Below are 18,570 nucleotides of genomic sequence, written 5' to 3' on the forward strand. Positions count from 1 at the left end.
TCTTGTTTACCCCTTTTAGGACCATGTACAGCATCCAGAATCCTACAGGCACTCCAATAAATTACAGAATATGGTGGTATATGTAGGATCACGGCAATTGCATCTACCGAGGTGATGGAAGATTAATTTTATTCTATTGACAAAGACCGTAGTAACCACAATGGTTCTTTCTTGAAAAACAAGGCTAGTTTAAAAAAATAAGTCGCCACAAAACAGTCAGGAGTAAAACACTGGCAGTGGCCACAAGCTGTAAAGAAGAGAGGACAAAAATGTCCTCTGAATTTTGCAGGTTCCCCATTGTCACAGTAAGTGTCGAATTCTGTGTCATGAGAATCTCCCTTTTATATTTTTGATAAGCAAGCTTCCACACTTCAGTGTTCACCCCGGTGCCTTGCCACACCTTAATTTGCTTGCGAAAAGGTACTCAGCAGCAGCCCAAAACAAGCACTACTCAGTTTCAATGTGGCACAAGAAAGCCACAAACAAGGAATCCATCAAACCCAATATAAACTTTTGTGTTTAATATTCCCTTCCAGCATCAGAATTGTTTTTTAAATCTAGTATTTAAATTTAAAAAGAAACAGAACTTGGTAACAGAGGTGGCCACTCTGGCATCCCCTATCTAAGAACTTAAAAGCCCTACAGAGCCATAATAATAGTCCATTAGTCCAGCACTTAGGGTTGCCAAGTCCCCCTAGCCACTGTCAGGAGCTGGGGAGAGAGAGTGGCTAGCTTCACGTTGGGAAACTCCTGGAGATTTGGAGATGGTGCCTGGGAAGGATAGGGATGGCATAGAGTCCACCCTCCAAAGCATCCCATTTTCTCCAGGGGAACGGATCTCTGTTGTCTGGAGCTGAGCTATAATCCTAGGGGATCCCCAGATCCCATCTGGAGGCTGTCATTCTGACCAGCACTTGGCTTTCCACAGTGGTCAATCAAATGCCCCAAAAGGTTACAAGGCAGAAGAACCAACACTGCCCCCTGTTGTTCTCTCACAGCAAATGGCAGAGTGACACTCCTTCTGAACATGGAGACTCCATTTAGCCATCACAGCCAAAAGCCCTTAATCAATCTCTCCATCGATTTGCCTTATCCCTTTTTAATGCCATCCACATTTGCTACGGTGCTAGGGCTGAGAGGTCTATCAGCCTCAAGGCAGCTCTTCCTTCACGCCCAGACCACTGCAAATTTTCCTTCAGGCCTACATTTCCCAAGCACCCTTCAAGCCTCAGAACTGTTGTACATTGCCCTGAGCCTGGCACTAGCCGGGATAGGGCGATTAATCAAATGCAATAAATAATAATAATAATAACTGGACTGGACTGGGCAGAAAGGAGAGGAAAGAAGGAGCCATTCACTGATGAGGAGACAGAGCTTTGACAAAAAGCGTATAAGACCCTGCACCAGGAGAGAGGAAGATGTCTCCCTGAAGCTGGGCAGCAATGATGTGGCGGCCGGGGGCGGGACCACATCTGACCTGATGAGGATCAAGTATTAGAATACTGATAGGGATCCTGTCAGGTCAGGACCTTTATAGTTTTCCAGGCAGCTTATTTTCTCAGCAAGTTTTGCCCTGGGCATACCTTGTGCTCATCTGCCCTATCTTCATAAGTGTTCTCATACTTTACTATATCACAGAACAAAGTTTGAGTCCAGTGGCACTTTTAAGACCAATGAGATTTTACTCTCAGTTTCGTGTGCAAGCACACTTGATCAGATAAACTGAAACTGCTTCCTCAAGTCTAACTTATAGGGTGTGGGATGGGGGGGGGGGGGGGCTGCTGTCAGGAACAGCCACAGAATCAAGATGCATAAGCACCCGGTGATTATAGCTGAGATAGGATGCAAGAAAGATTCATGAACGGCAGTAAATTAGTATACAAATACAGAGATGCAGAATGAGGTGCAAGTCCAGTGGCACCTACAAGTCAAATAAAGTTCAGTTCTAAATACAAGCAAGAACTGAGAAACTTAGTATGTATGCTCCTTCAGATACATTGAGCAAATTTTCTCAAATATTACACAGAGATAAGGGAGGCTAGTCGCAAGGAAGAGTTAATAAGAGTCAAGATGCCTAAGTAACTGAGCAATAAATACAGCTAAGATTGGAATAATACATTAGACAAGACATATAAATAATAGTAAATTAGTATACAGATAATAAAGGAGTTAATAGATGTGACAACTAAGTTTGAGTCCAGTGGCACCTTTAAGACCAACAAAGTTTGATTTCTGGGTATAATTGAAAACTGAGTGACTTAGGATGTGTAGTGAAATAAGAAGCCAATATCTCTGTTAAGTCCTGGGGATTCCATTGCTTTGAGTTGTAATAATATGTAATTCAGCAATCTCCCATTCTCATCTATTTCTGAAATTCCTTTGCAGTAAAACAGCTACTTTGAGGTCACCCATTGAATATCCTGGAAGGCTGAAGTGTTCTCCTAAAGTCACCCTACTTACTATATCACCATACTTGTTTAATAAAATAGTCTTTTTTGTTCCTTCATGTCTAGTCATACAGCAGGACATGCCCTGACTTAAGAAAAAACTGCCTGGAGGACAAGAAGGTGCTCTGGGTTCTACCCAGTCAAGCCCTAGAACCACAGTGGTAGCACCAAGTTAAGGCTCTTGTCTGATCAAGGGCTGCAGAGAAGAAGAGATCTATGGGGCTGGAGGAGGGGACTCCCTGCTCAGAGTAAAACTCCACAAAGCCCCACACCTTCCTATCACTACCTCCTGGAAATATACCACTTAAAAGATCTCAGGTAACAAAGGTTAGGAAAGGCCCTAAAAAGTAACTGCCAGTTAAAAGGCAACAACACTGAACTCATGCAAGACAGATTCATATATTCATGTGAGAGAAAATAATGACAAAATAGACAACCCTCTAATTTCTAGGTGCCTGTGTATCCCAGTGTGCAAAAATTGTCCAGCTCTAGACACAAGTGAAGTTAAGAGGCTTTGAAGTTAAAAACCTCACACTCTGAACTAATACTCCCTCTAAGTTGTGGAGTCTTGTGAGCAAAACTTCTATTTTGTGAGCTACTGCCATTAAAATTAAGCTACTGTATAACTTAGTTTGTTCTGGGACCATTTTTCCTGAGCGAAGACAAAAATGTGTGAGCCAGAGGCTAAAAAACTATGAGCTAGCTCACACTAACTCAGTTTAGAGGGAACACTGCAACAGGTGGTCCAAGCCTCAGCACCTGGTATCTTTAGATAAGTGTCTCCTGCAGCCAAGATCCTCAAGAGCCACTGTGATAGGGGATTCTGGAGGGGAAAAGGCTACACACTTCACTGTTAAAGCTCAGTCTAAAGTAACAGAAACGGAAATGATAGAAATCAGCAGACAGAACACACCAATTTGTGCCCAAGGCTTACAAACATTCTCACAGCACTCTAGATTATAAAACTGGCCAACTATCCTCAAACAGTTAACCTGACAGCAGAACCATGCTTGCTACCCCAAGGTAAAATAATCAAAATATTAATTTACTTCCTTCCTTTATACACTGCATTTTCTCCCAATAGACTCTCAAAGTAGCTTACATCAGTCTTCTCTCCTCCATTCTACCCACATAACCCTGTGAAGTAGGTTCGGCTGACTGTGACTGGTCAAGGTCACTCAGCGAATTACCACTGTAGAGTGGGGATTCAAACCTAGATCTCTCAGAACCCATTCCCACATTCTAACCAGTATACCATACTGTGACTGATACAGCTTCAACATCCAAAACAAGCATCAGTCACCATTTAAAATAATCACCAGAAATCCGAAAATACAGACAGAATATTGAAAGGCAGCAGAGATATACACAAGGTTAAAAAGTGAAGGCAAATTTCTTTATTTCCCAATCCACATTACTTCCCAGCTTTTGATAACACTGCAAGGACATGAAGCAAGTCTGAGTCAGGAGGGACTGACTCTGAAATCACCAAAACCTACGAAGAAAACTATTTATATGAGCCAATCCAGATTACCCTTTGGTCAACTCACACTTGTTCCCCTAAAATCTTTGGGAGTTTCCAGGGACATAGCTAACATCCTTCACATTCCTTCTTGTGGAAAGGAAAAACAAAAAAAGAACTCCAGTCATGGTCACTAAAGAAGATTAAAAGAATAATTTTTTTAAAGAATTACAAGACTGGAAGACAGGAATCTTGAAAGTTTCTAACACTGTCAATTCAAAGTCAGAGAAGATGCTGGAGTGGGGAGAGCTGAAAGAGGACTATACGATCAAAACCATCCTTTTAAAATAAGAAAAACTATCCTGGTCTTTTTGACTACTCACTAGTCTAACTAGCAACAGCATATTTCAACATGCAGTGGGGTTCTCTATCTGCCTTGGCCCCCTACTTGTGAAAACAGAATAAAGCCCATTTTTGCAGGGTGAAATGGCCAACAAAGCTTCATGTACACTCACAGCGCAACACAATTTTTTAACTCTCAGTCTAAGAAACAGCATTGTCAATACCAACACATATCCTATATATTTCTTGAACTCTGAACTTGGAACTATATATAAAACATATGGTGATCTCATTAAAACATTTGTTCAGATTTTATTTACATTCATGATTTCCATACATATTTGTGTGCGTACATACTGAGGCAGGGACACACAAAATGAACCACTAAGTCATAGGCATTTATTCTAATTTTTACAAGAGCAAATGCTTAACAACGTGCCAATTACCTCAACGGAATCCAGTGCTCAGTATTGTAACATCTCACTGACATTTGCTATGACAATCTATGCACCTTGACTCAGAAGCAACCTGCCAACGTTCACAGCGCTTTCCCCCTCAAGTATTTAGATTGGAGACCTTAAGCCCATGCAACAATTCTGCAGTAGCGGCGGCTGCTAGTTCAGAGGGCATAAGCCAAATTCATGGAGAAGAGGTCTGTCAGTCACAAAACTACACCTCCATGCTCGGACGCAATGCACCTTCGAAGATCATTTGCTAGTGCAAACAAAAGAGAAAGTTGCCTTCGGTCCCTGCAAGTGGGCTTCCTGGGACATGTAGCTGCTCTCTAATTATATAGGATACTAAACTACACCGACCTGATCCAACAGCGTTCTACTTACGTAAGCCTACTCACATGCAAATTCCTCCATATATGGGATAGAGAGGTTATTCCTCCGGTACAAGCACAGACTTGGACTCTACCATTGCAGACTATACAGGGGTGGCAGAGAATTCAGGAAGTTATTTCCTCCCAAATCCTCGTGTTCTGCGGAAGGGAGCCCCTTTCCCGCCACCTTCCCCGTCACGTGGTAACCCCCACTCCCGCGACTGCACCCCACTCACCGGCAGCCCACGTCCGTTCTTCTCACTGCAGACCGGAAGCGCTTGGTTACATCCCTCCCCTTTTCCTCTCGCACGAGTCCCTCCGCCGGCGAAGCACAGCCCATTTTTCCTGCGCCCCGCCTTCCAACCCTAAACGCTCGTAGCGTAAGCCGATACGAAAGAAACCTTTCCACTTATTTTCTCTCTAGTCACGCCCATCAAGGACCTGAGGGCGTGGCTAAAGCAGCCGTTGGACGTTGGCTCTGGCGCGCCTTCGTTCCTGTCAAATGTGAGTCACAAACTCGCAAATGTTCTCTCTTAGCCCGGAATAAATTGAATCACATCCTCCGTTACGTTTTTTTATGTGTGGACTTTTAAAAATGCAATGGAGAACGAAAGTGAGGCTCATGCCAACCTAGTCCGAATTATACTTTCTGAATGAATTGCCCGCAGTAAATTTTCTGCATTAGTTAATGTGAGAAGGGCGGGCTATCAATCGAATAAAATAAAAATGAATAAAATAAATACAGTAATGAGATAAATCAGGCAGTATCCCACTGCTTCATCCCAACCCACGAGAAGTTTCTGCTTTTTAAAATAGAAGTCTTTTAGGTGTTTATCATTATCCTGGGGCCCAAGACATGGGAAAACAATTTTCAGCAACAGAACCTGAAGATAGATCAAGTTTACTGCTATATATACAAAAATAGTAACCAACAAGTGATAATCTTGCCCACCAACTTTAAATTTTAGAAAATTTAGCTGTTGGGGAACTTATACTGCAACGATATATCGTTTCAAAGTAACAGTGGAAGTCAACAGGAGACACTCATGTTTCACCACTCCAGAGCAGGTAGAAACTCAACCAGTTCAGGCTCAAAATGCCATGACAAAAAGGGCTACATACACACTTTACCTAACAAAAGCTGTCAACCCAGCTCTAATGAAAGCCTCTAAAACAAACTGCATTGAGTAACCTAAAATAATGCCACTTGATCAATAATCCTAACAGTTTGTGTAATGGTTAAGTGTGAGGACTCTTATCTGGGAGAACTAGGTTAGCTTCCCCACTCCTCCAGTTACAGCTGCTGGAATGGCCTTGGGTTAGCCATAGCTGTCACAGGAGTTGTCCTTGAAAGGACAGCTGCTGTGAGAGCCCTCTCAGCCCCACCCACCTCACAGGGTGTCTGTTGTGGGGGGAGAAGATATAGGAGATTGTAAGGCACTCTGAGTCTCTGATTCAGAGAGAAGGACGGGGTATAAATCTGCAGTCTTCTTCTAACGGTTTACACTACAATCGGTTGCTGGTTTCCATCCTTTTTGGTAAGGTGACACACATCCAAATGTACTTGGTATAGTCTATATACCAAGTAAAGATGACCCACTTTAAAGGGTGGGGGGAGCAAAAAGAAAATAAAACTACATAAGCCTGGGACTGACTTTCACAGGATTTGCAACCCACCTTTGGGTCAGGAATGACCTACATGTCTGGAATTCCGGGGTTGGAAAATGCCACGCTGAATTGCTTCTCAGAGCAGGCTGGGGCTTCTGTTTGGGGTAGTGGAGGGCAATTTAATGCCTACTGCCTACTTTTTTCAGTCAGAGATCAGTCCAAAATATGCACAGGAAACTCTAAGGAGATTTACCTTGGCTAAAAGGGAGTCCCGGGGGGGGGGGCTGCTTTGAGGCTTTGAGGGGTCTTCGGAGATGAGTTGCATATTCATCATCTGCAGAAGTTTCCAGAGTCATTTATTTGACATAAGCTCGACAGGATCCTAACCTTCTTTGAGACTGCTAAACATCGAAAGCTATACAAGACCGGCGTTGGATCTGGATAACTGCAGAAAAAGGTACTGATGACTATCTTCATTCTGGGACTATTTAAAGTTAAACAAAATAAAATCAGAAGGTGGGAAACAGAGATTCAGAAAGTTTGGAAGAAGAAGGGGAGAAGGGGCGAAATTTGAACTTTGTAAATTTAAAGGACAGTGCTAAAAAGTGGAAAGGAATTTATTGTTTTGTCTACTTGCGGTTTTGGTGAAAAAGCCCCATCGTCACAGATTTGCAGCTCTCACAGTCAACACAGGAAATACGTCAAACATCATGAGATCTTTTTACCAGTGAAAACGGGATTTGGTGGCAAGAAAAGCAGGAAGTGTCGGATGGAAAAGGGAGATCATTGAAGCAGCTAGCCTACTCTAGGACTATAATATCATAGAAAAACATCAGCGGCCATTGCTAGGAGGTCAAAATTTAAATAAAGTTTTTTAAGTGTTCAGGACATTAAAAATTGGTGAAGCTGACAGAGGTGACAATTATAGGGTAAATACTATTGGACATTATCGCTGATAATTATTTTAGAAGCCTTTTGAAGGAAAACATTTTTAAAGGGAAGCAGAAAGTCACGACTGCCATTTTGGAAGAAATGAAAACTTTAAAAATTAATATCTGAGCCCAGGAGGCTCTGAGGACGGCAAAATTAGGCTTATTGAAAAGGGCAAGCCTTGCTCTATCAAACCTAATAGTTTAAATTTAATTTGGAGAGGTCAAAATTTTCGGTGTTTTTTTTAAATGTCAGAGCATAAGTTAACCCGGACTGCCTCAATGGAGAAAATGCAAGAGCAATTAGAAGCAATGGGAGCCAGGATGATGAAAGGGGTGAGAGACATGATAACTGCTTCTAAAAAAGAAATTAGAAAAAACATTGAAGAGCTAAGGAAAGATATAAAAAACCTGGAGTAGCTACTACAATTAATTAGTTCTGTGCACTCATACAGAATGTCTGCTATCTCATCACTACTGTAGCCTTTCAGAGAACTTTGAAAAGTGAGAGGTGATCATGGATAAAAAGTTGCAACCTTTGAATTTGACACAGAATGTCTCTCACCTCTACAAATCCTGATTCTTTGGAGACTTGTTGCAAGCCTGGCTTACACAACGAGTATAAACTCTAGTTTGCCACTTAAGATATAATGGCATGTTGTGGTTTTCTGCACACTGGAAAGTGGTTAATTAAGCTTGATATGTGGGATAGGGAATATATGCACCAGAGGTTCCTATGCTCATTTATACTCCAGGCCATGGTACAACACTACATTTGAAGAAAGCCAAAAATACCCAGAGACTGTAGACAGTAAAGTTTAATCAGATTTACTTCATCAGTTACATTAAATGCACTCTTTCCTGTATTTCCTGCATGAACGTACATCCTGGTTTGAAGCATGAATCAGCTTTTAAGGCACACTTTAAAATTACATCTATGAGCTTGCAGGAAATAAGCACTCAGTTTAGGGAACAATAATTAGTAAATCACTTTTGCTGATTTGCATACTTGTAAGCAAGGAACATGTTAGTTTTAGATACAATTTTATCATAATTTTGTAAACTGCCTTAATGCCCTTAACTGGGCAGAAAGGCAGTAATACAACTAAACATTGTGGTAGCCAAATCAACTTTCTAAAATATTTATTGTTTATATCCAACCACATTACAATTTTAAAGACACAGGACAAGTATATCTTCCTTTTAACCACTTCCTCAGAGGAGACAAAGAAGCAGGTAAGTTACATGAAAGAAAGATGGTGGGAAGACAGCTGCAACTTGAAGAGGAGGAAATAGTAGAATATTAAATACCCTATATCAGGGATCCTCAACCACCAGGCCATGGACTGGTTCTAGTTCATGGCCTGCTAGCAACCAGGCCGCGGAGCAAGGCAGAGACGCTGCGCCGTCCCCACCCGCCAGGACCTGGGTGGATGAAAGAGGCAGCGTGGCCTTGCTCTGAGGCAGAGAGGCAGCCTCAGAGCAAGGCAGAGTAGCCCCACCATTCCTTCCACCTGCCCAGGACCTGATCAGCTGATCGCCAAGGGTCTTTAAATGGTAGGGGGAGGCAGATCGGCCTTCTGACACCTGGCCACCTAGTGGGGAGGTGGCAGAAACCCCAGTGCGGCCTCCCCCACCGAGCCACGGAAAAATTGTCTTCCACCAAACCGGTCCCTGGTGCCCAGAAGGTTGGGAGCCACTGCTCTATAAGGACTGAACTAGTGAAAGAGGGGAAGAAAAATATGAAGGGATCAATCCATCTTTAAATTATTACGGTCCCAAAACAGAACAGCATCTTTCTGAACTGCTCTAAGCACATAAGATCCTTCCAGGATCAGACTAATGGTTTATCTGGTCCAGTGTCCTATTTCTCACAGTGACCTACTTAAGAGAAACCATTTGCTACTTCTTGCTCCCAGAAATTCAGAGTGCAACTTGACACCAGCACCATTCTGTATCTGCGTACCTTCAGCATTAGTTACAGAATGCTGGCAAAGTCTGAGGCATCTGCTCCCCACTGTAACATCCAGACTGATAAAGAGTCTGGTGAAGTCAAAAACTTGCACATTGTTTTGTGTCATTCTGGTTGGTGCTAATAAAAGGTGTTACATGGATTGTATTAGTTACCTACCAGAAGTCTACAGAGGCACAAAAGCCAAACCCGCAGCAAGTGGTATACAGATGTACAGTGCCTGTAAACAAAAGTTTTACAACTTCCCATGAAATAGGTTGATTTTCTACTACCAGTTGCTTCATGCTTTCTAGCCTGTGTTTCCTGGGGAAGCCATAAAATAGTCCCTTTTCAGTAGACAATGAAGTCTTATTTTACTGGATGCCACCTCCAATAAAAACAGGTAACAAATCTTGTCACAGACACCTCCAACATCTTATAAAACACCTGTAAGCAATAACAGAATTTTGTTTTTGCTTTAATTAAATCAGAAAGCCAGCAGCCTTGAATATCGAACATAATAAGAAAATACGGCAGGCAACCTCAAACATGAGAGGCGTGAGAACTGGCACAAGTATCAAAGCTAAGCTTCAGTGAGATCCAGTTTCCATGTACAACAGCATCTATATTCTCTCATTTGCCTGATTAACACCTGTTAAATGTGAAAATTAGATAAGATTACTGTAATGCATTCTATGGGGCTGTCCTTGAAGACTGTACAGAAGCTACAGTTGGAAAAGAATGCTGCAACCAGAGTACTGACTGGAGTAGGTTGTAAGGACAATATCGCTACAGTCTTCTTCCATCTACACTGGCTTCCAAATTGCTTCTGGGTTCAATTCAAGGCACAGGTATTGAAATTTAAAGCCTGGTATGTTCTGGGACCAAGATACCTTAAGGACCACCTTGTCCCACATTAACCTACCCACTCACTCCAGTCAGCCTTGGAAATGCTGCTTCAGCTGCCCCCATCTGAAACTAGACAGGTGGCAACCAACCCAAGAAAGGGCCTTCTCTGTTGCAGCATCAAAACTTTGAAACTCCCTCCCCAGAGAGATTCATCGGTCTCTCCCTACTGGTGCTGAAGACTTTTGTTTCATCTGGTGTACCCCCAATAACAGTTGCTGGCCCTTCTTCTAGTGTTGGTTGTTTATGTTTTTAATTGCATTTTATATTTCAATGTATTTTTAATTGTTTAAATGTTTGGATGTTTCTTATGTTTTGCCACCTTGCAGACCATGATTGAATGGAAAGACAGTATTAATTTTTTAAAAAATAAATAAAACTGACACATTCATTCACATCTAGGTCACATTTTACACATGACCAGGGCTTTTTTTGAGCAGAAACATACAGGAACCCAGTTCTGGCTGGCTTGGCCAGGCTCCAGCTCAAAAAAAGGTCTCCAGCAAAGGCACTAGGCCACCACACACTCCCAGACCGTGCACTCCATCCTCTCTGCCACCCCTAGCCTCCAATGGGCTTGTGAAGACAGCAAAAGACACAGAGCCATCCACAAGCACCCCCTCCCAGGAGAAGCTGAGCCTGCCACTGCCCACTCTGCCACACCTGGCTCTTTCTCTCTGGCAACGGTTTTTTTGAGAGGAACAAGGTCTCTCATTGGGCTGTGTGAGAACACACATCCATGAAATGCAGCTACTAGCACTGTACTGTTCTGTGTCAATATGTGGAAAATAACCTACTGAAGGGATGATGTCACTTCCGCTGACATCATGGGTTGTGGCCTAATATGCAAATGAGTTCCTGCTGGGCTTTTTCTACAAAAAAAAAGCCCTGCACATGACCCATCTAGTGACCACTGACTGGAATAGACCAAGGTCTTCTCCAATCAAACATCCTGTTTCCAACAATGCCCACAAGCAGAGCACAAAAACAAGAGTCTTCCCTTCTTATATGCCCCCTTCTATGTCTGGTACTCAGAGATACAGAAATAAACTGCTTTTGAGGCTCCATAGCTAATAGCTATCAGTAGACCTTTGTGAATGTGTCTAATCTTTCATTTAAAACATTTGTTCTCCCTCAGAGGCAGAGGACATGTGATTGGGTATTCCACTGTTCCTCTAGGGAGGCAGGAAACACTTTTTTCTCCTTCCTTTTGGCGCCTTGGGATAACCCTCCCCTTTCAGTTTTCTTTCCTGCCTCTTCGGGAGTAGCAGCAAGAAAAGTTTAGGCTTTGCCTCCTTTTCTCCTAATTCAGTCTAATTCCTTCCTTTTTCTCTAATCTGACTTTCATACCTTCCTCTACCCTCTGAGCTTTCTTCCTCTTCTTCTGGCGAAGCAGAGAAGAAAAATCATTCACTGAACGCCCAGCCTCCATGGTGTCTGAAGAGCACCCCGACGGTTTCCTCTCAGAGGAAGAGCCTGTGGTGCAAATCAGTGCAACCGCCAGCGAGAATCACGGGGCCGACAAGCCTTTGGGACTTGATCGTGCCAACCACCGCAATGCCGCGGAAGACACTGCCGGAGGGAGAACAAAGCGTCACCGCCTTCAAGAGTCCAGTAGGAGCGGGACGACGATGGCAGGCAGCGGCAGCCATTTTGGGGCTTCGGGAGGTTTTTCCTGCCAGTTCCCAGTGCAGGCATACGGAACAGTGGACAATGAGGGGCCAATGTTGGATGCTTCCAACAGCTTCCTGCTGACTCCAATCCCACAAATGGGTAACGTACCCGCAAGCTTCGGTGTGATTAACCCAGAGTCAATGCATATCCTTAGACAAACAATGCAGGAGGAAATGGCCATGTTCTACTCGCAAGTAGGCATCAGTGCAGCCTCTCTCTCCATGACCCCAACCCCTCAGCCCTTTCTCACCAAAGCAGCGTGTAAAGCTACCCCAAGACCTTCAATTCCACAAGAGTCCCCTGCTGATTCAGAGGCCTCAGAATCAGAGGGAGACGACAGAGAGGAAGAGGAATTCTTATCGGGGGAGGAGGAGGCAGAGGAAACCCAGGTCCCTGAACAAGCTAGCCGCTTTTTCAAATCAGAGGACTATCAATATATTTTAGCCAAGACTCTAAAAGCCTTGGAGATTTGTGATACCCCCCTAGAGGAAAAATCAAAGCAATCCAAAAAGCTTAAATCCACAGCTAGTGGGAATACTGAGTTCCTTCCCAAGGGAGATCCCTCAGAGAAGGTTTTTCCATTTTCCCAGTATTTTGAAAAGCAGTTAAGATCAGACTGGGAAAAGCCTGCCTCTACCAGGCAATTCTCCAACACAGTACGAAAGCTGTATACCTTACCTAACTATACATCTGAGTTATTGCAGGTGCTGGCCGTGGATGGTCCTGTGGCAGCTTTGCAAACCTCAGGTCTACTCTCTGAGGATGGCCAAGGCAACATCCGAGATGCCCTGGACAAAAAAGTGGAAGCGGCTCTCAATAAAGTACATGAATTGGCAGCCATGATTGTAAGGGCGGCTTCTACAGCCTCTTTAGTATCTAGAGCATCCATAGCCTGGCTCAGGAAATTGATCCTACTTCTTCCAGAGGACAACAAAAGGTTTTTAGAGGGTGTCACCAGAAATCTAAAGGCGGCATCTTTTTTGGCTGATGCTACTTTGGATATTATATCCTTCGCATCCAAGACGATGGCTGCCAACACAGTGGCCAGGCGTCTCCTCTGGCTGAGGGCTTGGCAAGCGGACTTCGTATCCAAGACCATGGTGTCAGCTTATCCCTTTTATGGCGAGAAGCTCTTTGGTGAATCACTAGAAAACATTCTGATAGAAACCAAGGAGAAGAAAAAAGCTATGCCCAGATCCTTTTGACGAACGGACAGACGAGACTCCCAGTCCTTTCGATCTCATCATACCCTGGCCAGATTTCGACCCGATAACAAAAAGCCTTCTCGGGATGCATCCAAAACATTGTTCAAGAGAGGCTCCTTCAGTTCAAGATACAACAAAGGAGTCTTCAACAAATCAGACAGAAATGAACGTGATCAGAAAACCCAAGCAGGCATGACTATTCACACCTTCCAGTGGGGGCTCAACTCCTACACTTTCTTCCGGCTTGGCAAGCTTCTCAAGTGGACTCTTGGGCTTTAGAAATCATATCTCAGGGATATTCAATCGATTCAATTCTATTCCCCCCAACAGATTCATCCGATCACCTCCAGCAAGGAGATCGGCCAAGAGAGCAATTGTATCCCAGGCACTGCTTCATCTCTTAGAGATTCAGGCCATAGAGCATGTTCCAATTCAGGAAAGAGGACAGGGGGTCTATTCTATCCTGTTCATAGTACCAAAGAGGACAGGGGACTGGAGGGCCATTCTGGATCTCAAGTTGCTGAACAAGTTTATCAAACTCAGGCATTTCAGGATGGAAACTTTGAGATTCATAATGGACTCCATCCAACCCCGGGACTTCCTCACGTGCATAGATCTGAAGGACGCCTACCTGCGTGTACCAATACACCCAACACAGAGACGGTTCCTACACTTCACGATAGAAGGACAGCATTTTCAGTACAGAGCCATACCATCCAGTCTCTCCACGGCTCCCAGGGTAATTTCGAAACTTCTCATCAACCCAGTGGTGCATCTGAGACGCCAGGGGATACATGTTCACCCCTACCTGGATGATCTTTTGATCCGCTCCAACAGCAGAGCCAAGTGTCTGGAAGACACAGAGATCACCATACAGTGTCTCCAGAACCACGGTTTCAATGTCAACCTTTTCAAGAGCGCTCTGCTACCGACACAATGCATCAAACATCTGGGAGCAATAATCAACTCATCCACCAACTCTGTCACTTACTGTCGCCAAGGCTCAGAAGATCAGAGAAACGGCGTCATCATTCATCGACACTTTTAGAATTGGCCAAATTGATGGGCCTCTTGATCTCCTGCATCGACCCGATCCAGTGGGCCCGCTTCCATTCCAGAGACCTACAAAGGTTTTTACGACCTTATCAGCTAGCGATAATGGAACGAAGACAGATGTACCCCATCATTCCACTAAGTGTCAAAACCAGCCTCCGGTGGTGGACGCAGATGAATAACTTACGCCAAGGCAAGCGATTCAATGTGTCGACGTTCAAGGAAATATTAACCGATGCAAGTCTCCAGGGTTGGGGTGCAGTCCTCTGAGAGTCCCCAACCCAGGGTACTTGGTCCCTTTTGGAGCATTTCTTACCAATCAATGTACTGGAACTCAGAGCAATTCAACTAGCACTAATTCATTTCAAGTCTACCATATACAAACAACATGTCCTATCCGCACAGACAACGTGTCAGCAAAGACTTACCTGAACAAACAGGGGGGATTCAGATCATCTCAACTGCACAAGGAAGCCATGAGCCTTCTGCAGTGGGTGGAGAGAAATCTATCCTCTATCAGGGCAGAACATATCAGGGGCCAGGACAATATACAAGCCGACTGGCTGAGCAGAAAGTCCATTTGCAACAGGGAATGGAGTCTTCACCCGAGAATATTTCAGCTCATCTGTTGACACTTCGGTCAACCTCAAGTGGACCTATTTGCATCTCCAGCGAATTGTCAACTACCTTGCTTCTTTTCCAGATATCTGCATCAGAAGGCGGAACGGACAGATGCCTTAACGTCACCATGGCCTCCGGGGCTTCTTTATGCCTTCCCTCCCATTCCTCTTCTGTCCAGGAGAGTGAAGGAAACCCAGGCGGAAATCATTCTAGTGGCTCAATATTGGCCTCATCACCCGTGGTTCTCTATGATCCAGGAGTTAACAATTCGGGAGCCACTTACTCTAGCAATAGACCCAGGCATGCTTCTCCAGGGGCCAGTGTGGCACCCAAATCCAGGATGGCTATGCTTGACCGCGTGGCAGTTGAGCGGAACACCCTACAGAAGCTCGGATACTCCATAGAGCTGTCTGATACCATCCTAGCTGCCAGAAGACAATCAACAGTACGCATCTACAATACCACATGGAAGGCATTCGTAAGATGGTGTAGATGAAAGAAAATCAATCCAATGACTCCAACTATCGCAGCTGTACTGGCTTTCCTCCAGGAGGGGCTTCAATCAGGTCTCAAGGCATCCACTCTGCGATGACAGGTAGCGGCATTAACCACGGTATTACCTCCTACAGGAGGATACAAGTTGGCAAGACATCCACATATCCAACTCTTCCTAAAGGGTGCAACAGTGAAGACACCTCCTCAGATACACCGCTTTCCCACCTGGAGACTCAATCCAGTATTGACAGCAGTCACAAAACCTCCATTTGAGCCTTTAAGAGAGGTGGACCTAAAGTGGTTAAGAATGAAGGTTCTCTTTCTGGTGGCCATTACCTCAGCTCGCAGGGTATCAGAGCTCAGTGCTCTGTCTTTTAAAACTGACCTTTGCATTTTCTATAGGGATAAAGTAGTACTCAGGACGGACCCTACCTTCATCCCTAAGACAGCCTCACGATTCCATTGCTCTCAAGAAATTGTGCTACCTACGTTCTGTCAAGACCCAAAACACCCTAAGGAGCTTATATGGCATACACTGGATGTACAAAGAGCATTAAAGATTTACATCACAAGAACGCAGGACATACGTCATACGGAGGATATGTTCATCAACATTTCTCCTCCGAGAACAGGAAACAGAATGTCTCAAAATTCCATCAGCCCCGTTCTAAAAACATGTATCAGGGAAGCATAGAAGTCATCAAGTTTACCAATCCCCACAGGAATAACAGCACATTCTCTGCACAGTGCATCAACCAATGCAGCTTTTCTTAATCATGCTTCAATAGATGAGGTTTGCAGGGCCGCAACATGGTCATCCATTTCTACATTCGTCAGGCATTACAAAATCCATACCATCGCAGCTGCAGAAGCAGCTTTTGGGAGGAAGGTCCTCCAGCATATCGTTACCTCAGCAGAAGATGATGGCAACCCACCCAACTAGGGACACTGTGTTAGAAGGTCCCAATCACATGTCCTCTGCCTCTGAGGGAGAACGGCCCATTGGCACTTACCATGAAGGGTCCTTCTCCTCAGAGGACAGGAGAACATATTGCCGCTCCCTGCATCATCTTCTATATCTATATATCTACATATGGTTGTTCTTATTTCAGCCTTCTTTGTTTACACTAATATCTTCTGAAAGGTAATCAGTGTATATAGTTGCTATGTTCTGATTGTTCCTGACAAGTTTATGTTTCAGCTAGTTCAGAGTTTTACTAAGTTACTGCTATTCCAAAACTGAAAGGGGAGGGTTATCCCAAGGCACCAAAAGGAAGGAGAAAAAAGTGTTCCCTGCCTCCCTAGAGGAACAGTGGAATAACCCAATCACATGTCCTCCTGTCCTCTGAGGAGAAGGACCCTTCATGGTAAGTGCCAATGGACGTTTTATTTTTCCCCATTCAGTTAGAATTTCCTCAACCAAATTCGTGAGCTGAGTATGAAATTAACATTGGCCAGAATGCATATTTGATTTTAAAACTGGTTTCCTTTTAACTTTTCATGTTTTGTTATTCTTACTCCATCTTTTCCCCAAATGGGGACCAAAAGCAGCTTACAATGTTCTCTTGGCCTCAATTTTTATCCTCACAACTACCCTGTGAAGTAATTTAGGCTGAAAGAAGAGTGATTACCATGGTCACCCAGCAAGTCTCCACAGCACAGTGGGATTCAAACTTGGGTCTCCAACTCACTGAACACTACACTCCCTATATCCCTCAACTGAACACTGACTCCCTATATCCCTCAACAAGATTCACACAAGAACATGAATAGGGCTTGTGTAAAAATGGCCTTAAAGCTTTGAAGAGCATACTTTTAGGTACACCTCCAGGCTAAAACCAGCACCATCCAAAAGCAATCTTCTTCACCCTCAAATTCTTGGGAGAAAAATGTATATAGCATCCCTTACCTTGGAGTAAAAAGCTGTCTGTCATTCCAAGTGAATGGAATCTGCTCTGTCTTTCTAAAGTGAAACTGCAAGTGAAATACAATCTAAGGAGGAGCAATGGATGGGAGGAAGAGAATCAGGCTGGCTTCAGAAGAGCTTCATGGCATGACAGATCTGGGAAACAGCTGTGAAGGACAAAGAAGCTCCTACACACAGGAAGTCCATTCTGTTTGAAAATCAAAGTATTTAAATTTGCAGAGCACTTAGTTTCATACAATGCCTGGCCATCACAACAACTCTGCGAGGTTAGTCACTACTCACAGTCTGTTTGCCAAGCATTCCACTATTGTCAAGCCACAGTCCGCACAATGTCAGATACAGCCTCATAGCATCTCACCATTTTACTGGAATATGCAGAGAGGATGCAAGTTTGATATCGCACATGTCTCTTCACCAAGCAAAAGTAGAAGAGAGCCAAAGATGAGATGTCACAGTGATTTTGTTTAAATTTACTTAATAGCAATACTCTTCTCTATTTAAAGCTATACACAAACTACAAATAACCAGAGAGGGGTTGCTTTAAAACTGGTTGATACAAAGGGCAGGACCTCAGGCCATTCCAGTTAAGAGTCTTTAGCTAAAATTTTCTTGTTCCAATTCATATTTGTAGACTGGTATGGGAAGAAACATGATCAGTTTTTATAACCCTGCTCTTGGTTATGGCATTGGTTATGGATACCAGATGCTCAGTTTTGTTTTTTGCTAATTATATATCCAAGGTGTAAGCATTTTATCAGACACTATTTCATTACTCAAAACCAAAGAGCAAGATTGACGTTGTAAATATTCCATATTGCCCAGGATGCACCCCATCACATTACAACCGAAAGAGCTCATCAGTAAGAATACACTGCCATCTATCAGCTGAAGATCAGTACAACTAAATTCTTCTCTTCAGGGTCAACAAACAAAATCATTCACACAGAAATGAAATGACGCCTCCTTATAAGAAAGTTATCTGAATGTGAATCCTTATCAGAATGTGAACTTTCAAAGTACACAAATCACTTTTTCAGGCTAAAGGTCTAAAAGCTTAGAAACAGAAACAAAGGTGACTTGAGGTTTTATAGAGCATGATTATAGGTTTTATATAGATTTTACAG

At 43.6% G+C, this 18,570-nt stretch overlaps 1 protein-coding gene across 8 annotated transcripts in view; it reads right to left on the reverse strand.

Annotated features, from left to right (window-relative positions):
• TRAF2 (TNF receptor associated factor 2) overlaps nucleotides 1-18,570 on the reverse strand; it is a 42,712-nt gene that overhangs the window by 22,413 nt on the left and 1,729 nt on the right. For 2 of the 8 annotated variants that reach the window (XM_060251243.1, XM_060251238.1), the window contains exon 1: nucleotides 5,314-5,394. The exons of 1 other annotated variant lie outside the window; for it this stretch is intronic. Coding sequence is in view for 2 of the 7 variants with exons in the window: in XM_060251242.1 (XP_060107225.1) it covers nucleotides 4,828-4,881 (54 nt within the window). In the remaining 5 variants the exon portion in view is untranslated. Of the gene's footprint in view, nucleotides 1-4,827; nucleotides 4,968-5,066; nucleotides 5,294-5,313; nucleotides 5,395-18,570 lie in introns of those variants that run through there. 5 more of the 8 variants (XM_060251242.1, XM_060251237.1, XM_060251239.1 and 2 more) reach the window with 4 other exon arrangements.

Source organism: Heteronotia binoei, chromosome 12, assembly GCF_032191835.1.
Source record: "Heteronotia binoei isolate CCM8104 ecotype False Entrance Well chromosome 12, APGP_CSIRO_Hbin_v1, whole genome shotgun sequence".
Classification (NCBI taxonomy): domain Eukaryota; kingdom Metazoa; phylum Chordata; class Lepidosauria; order Squamata; family Gekkonidae; genus Heteronotia; species Heteronotia binoei.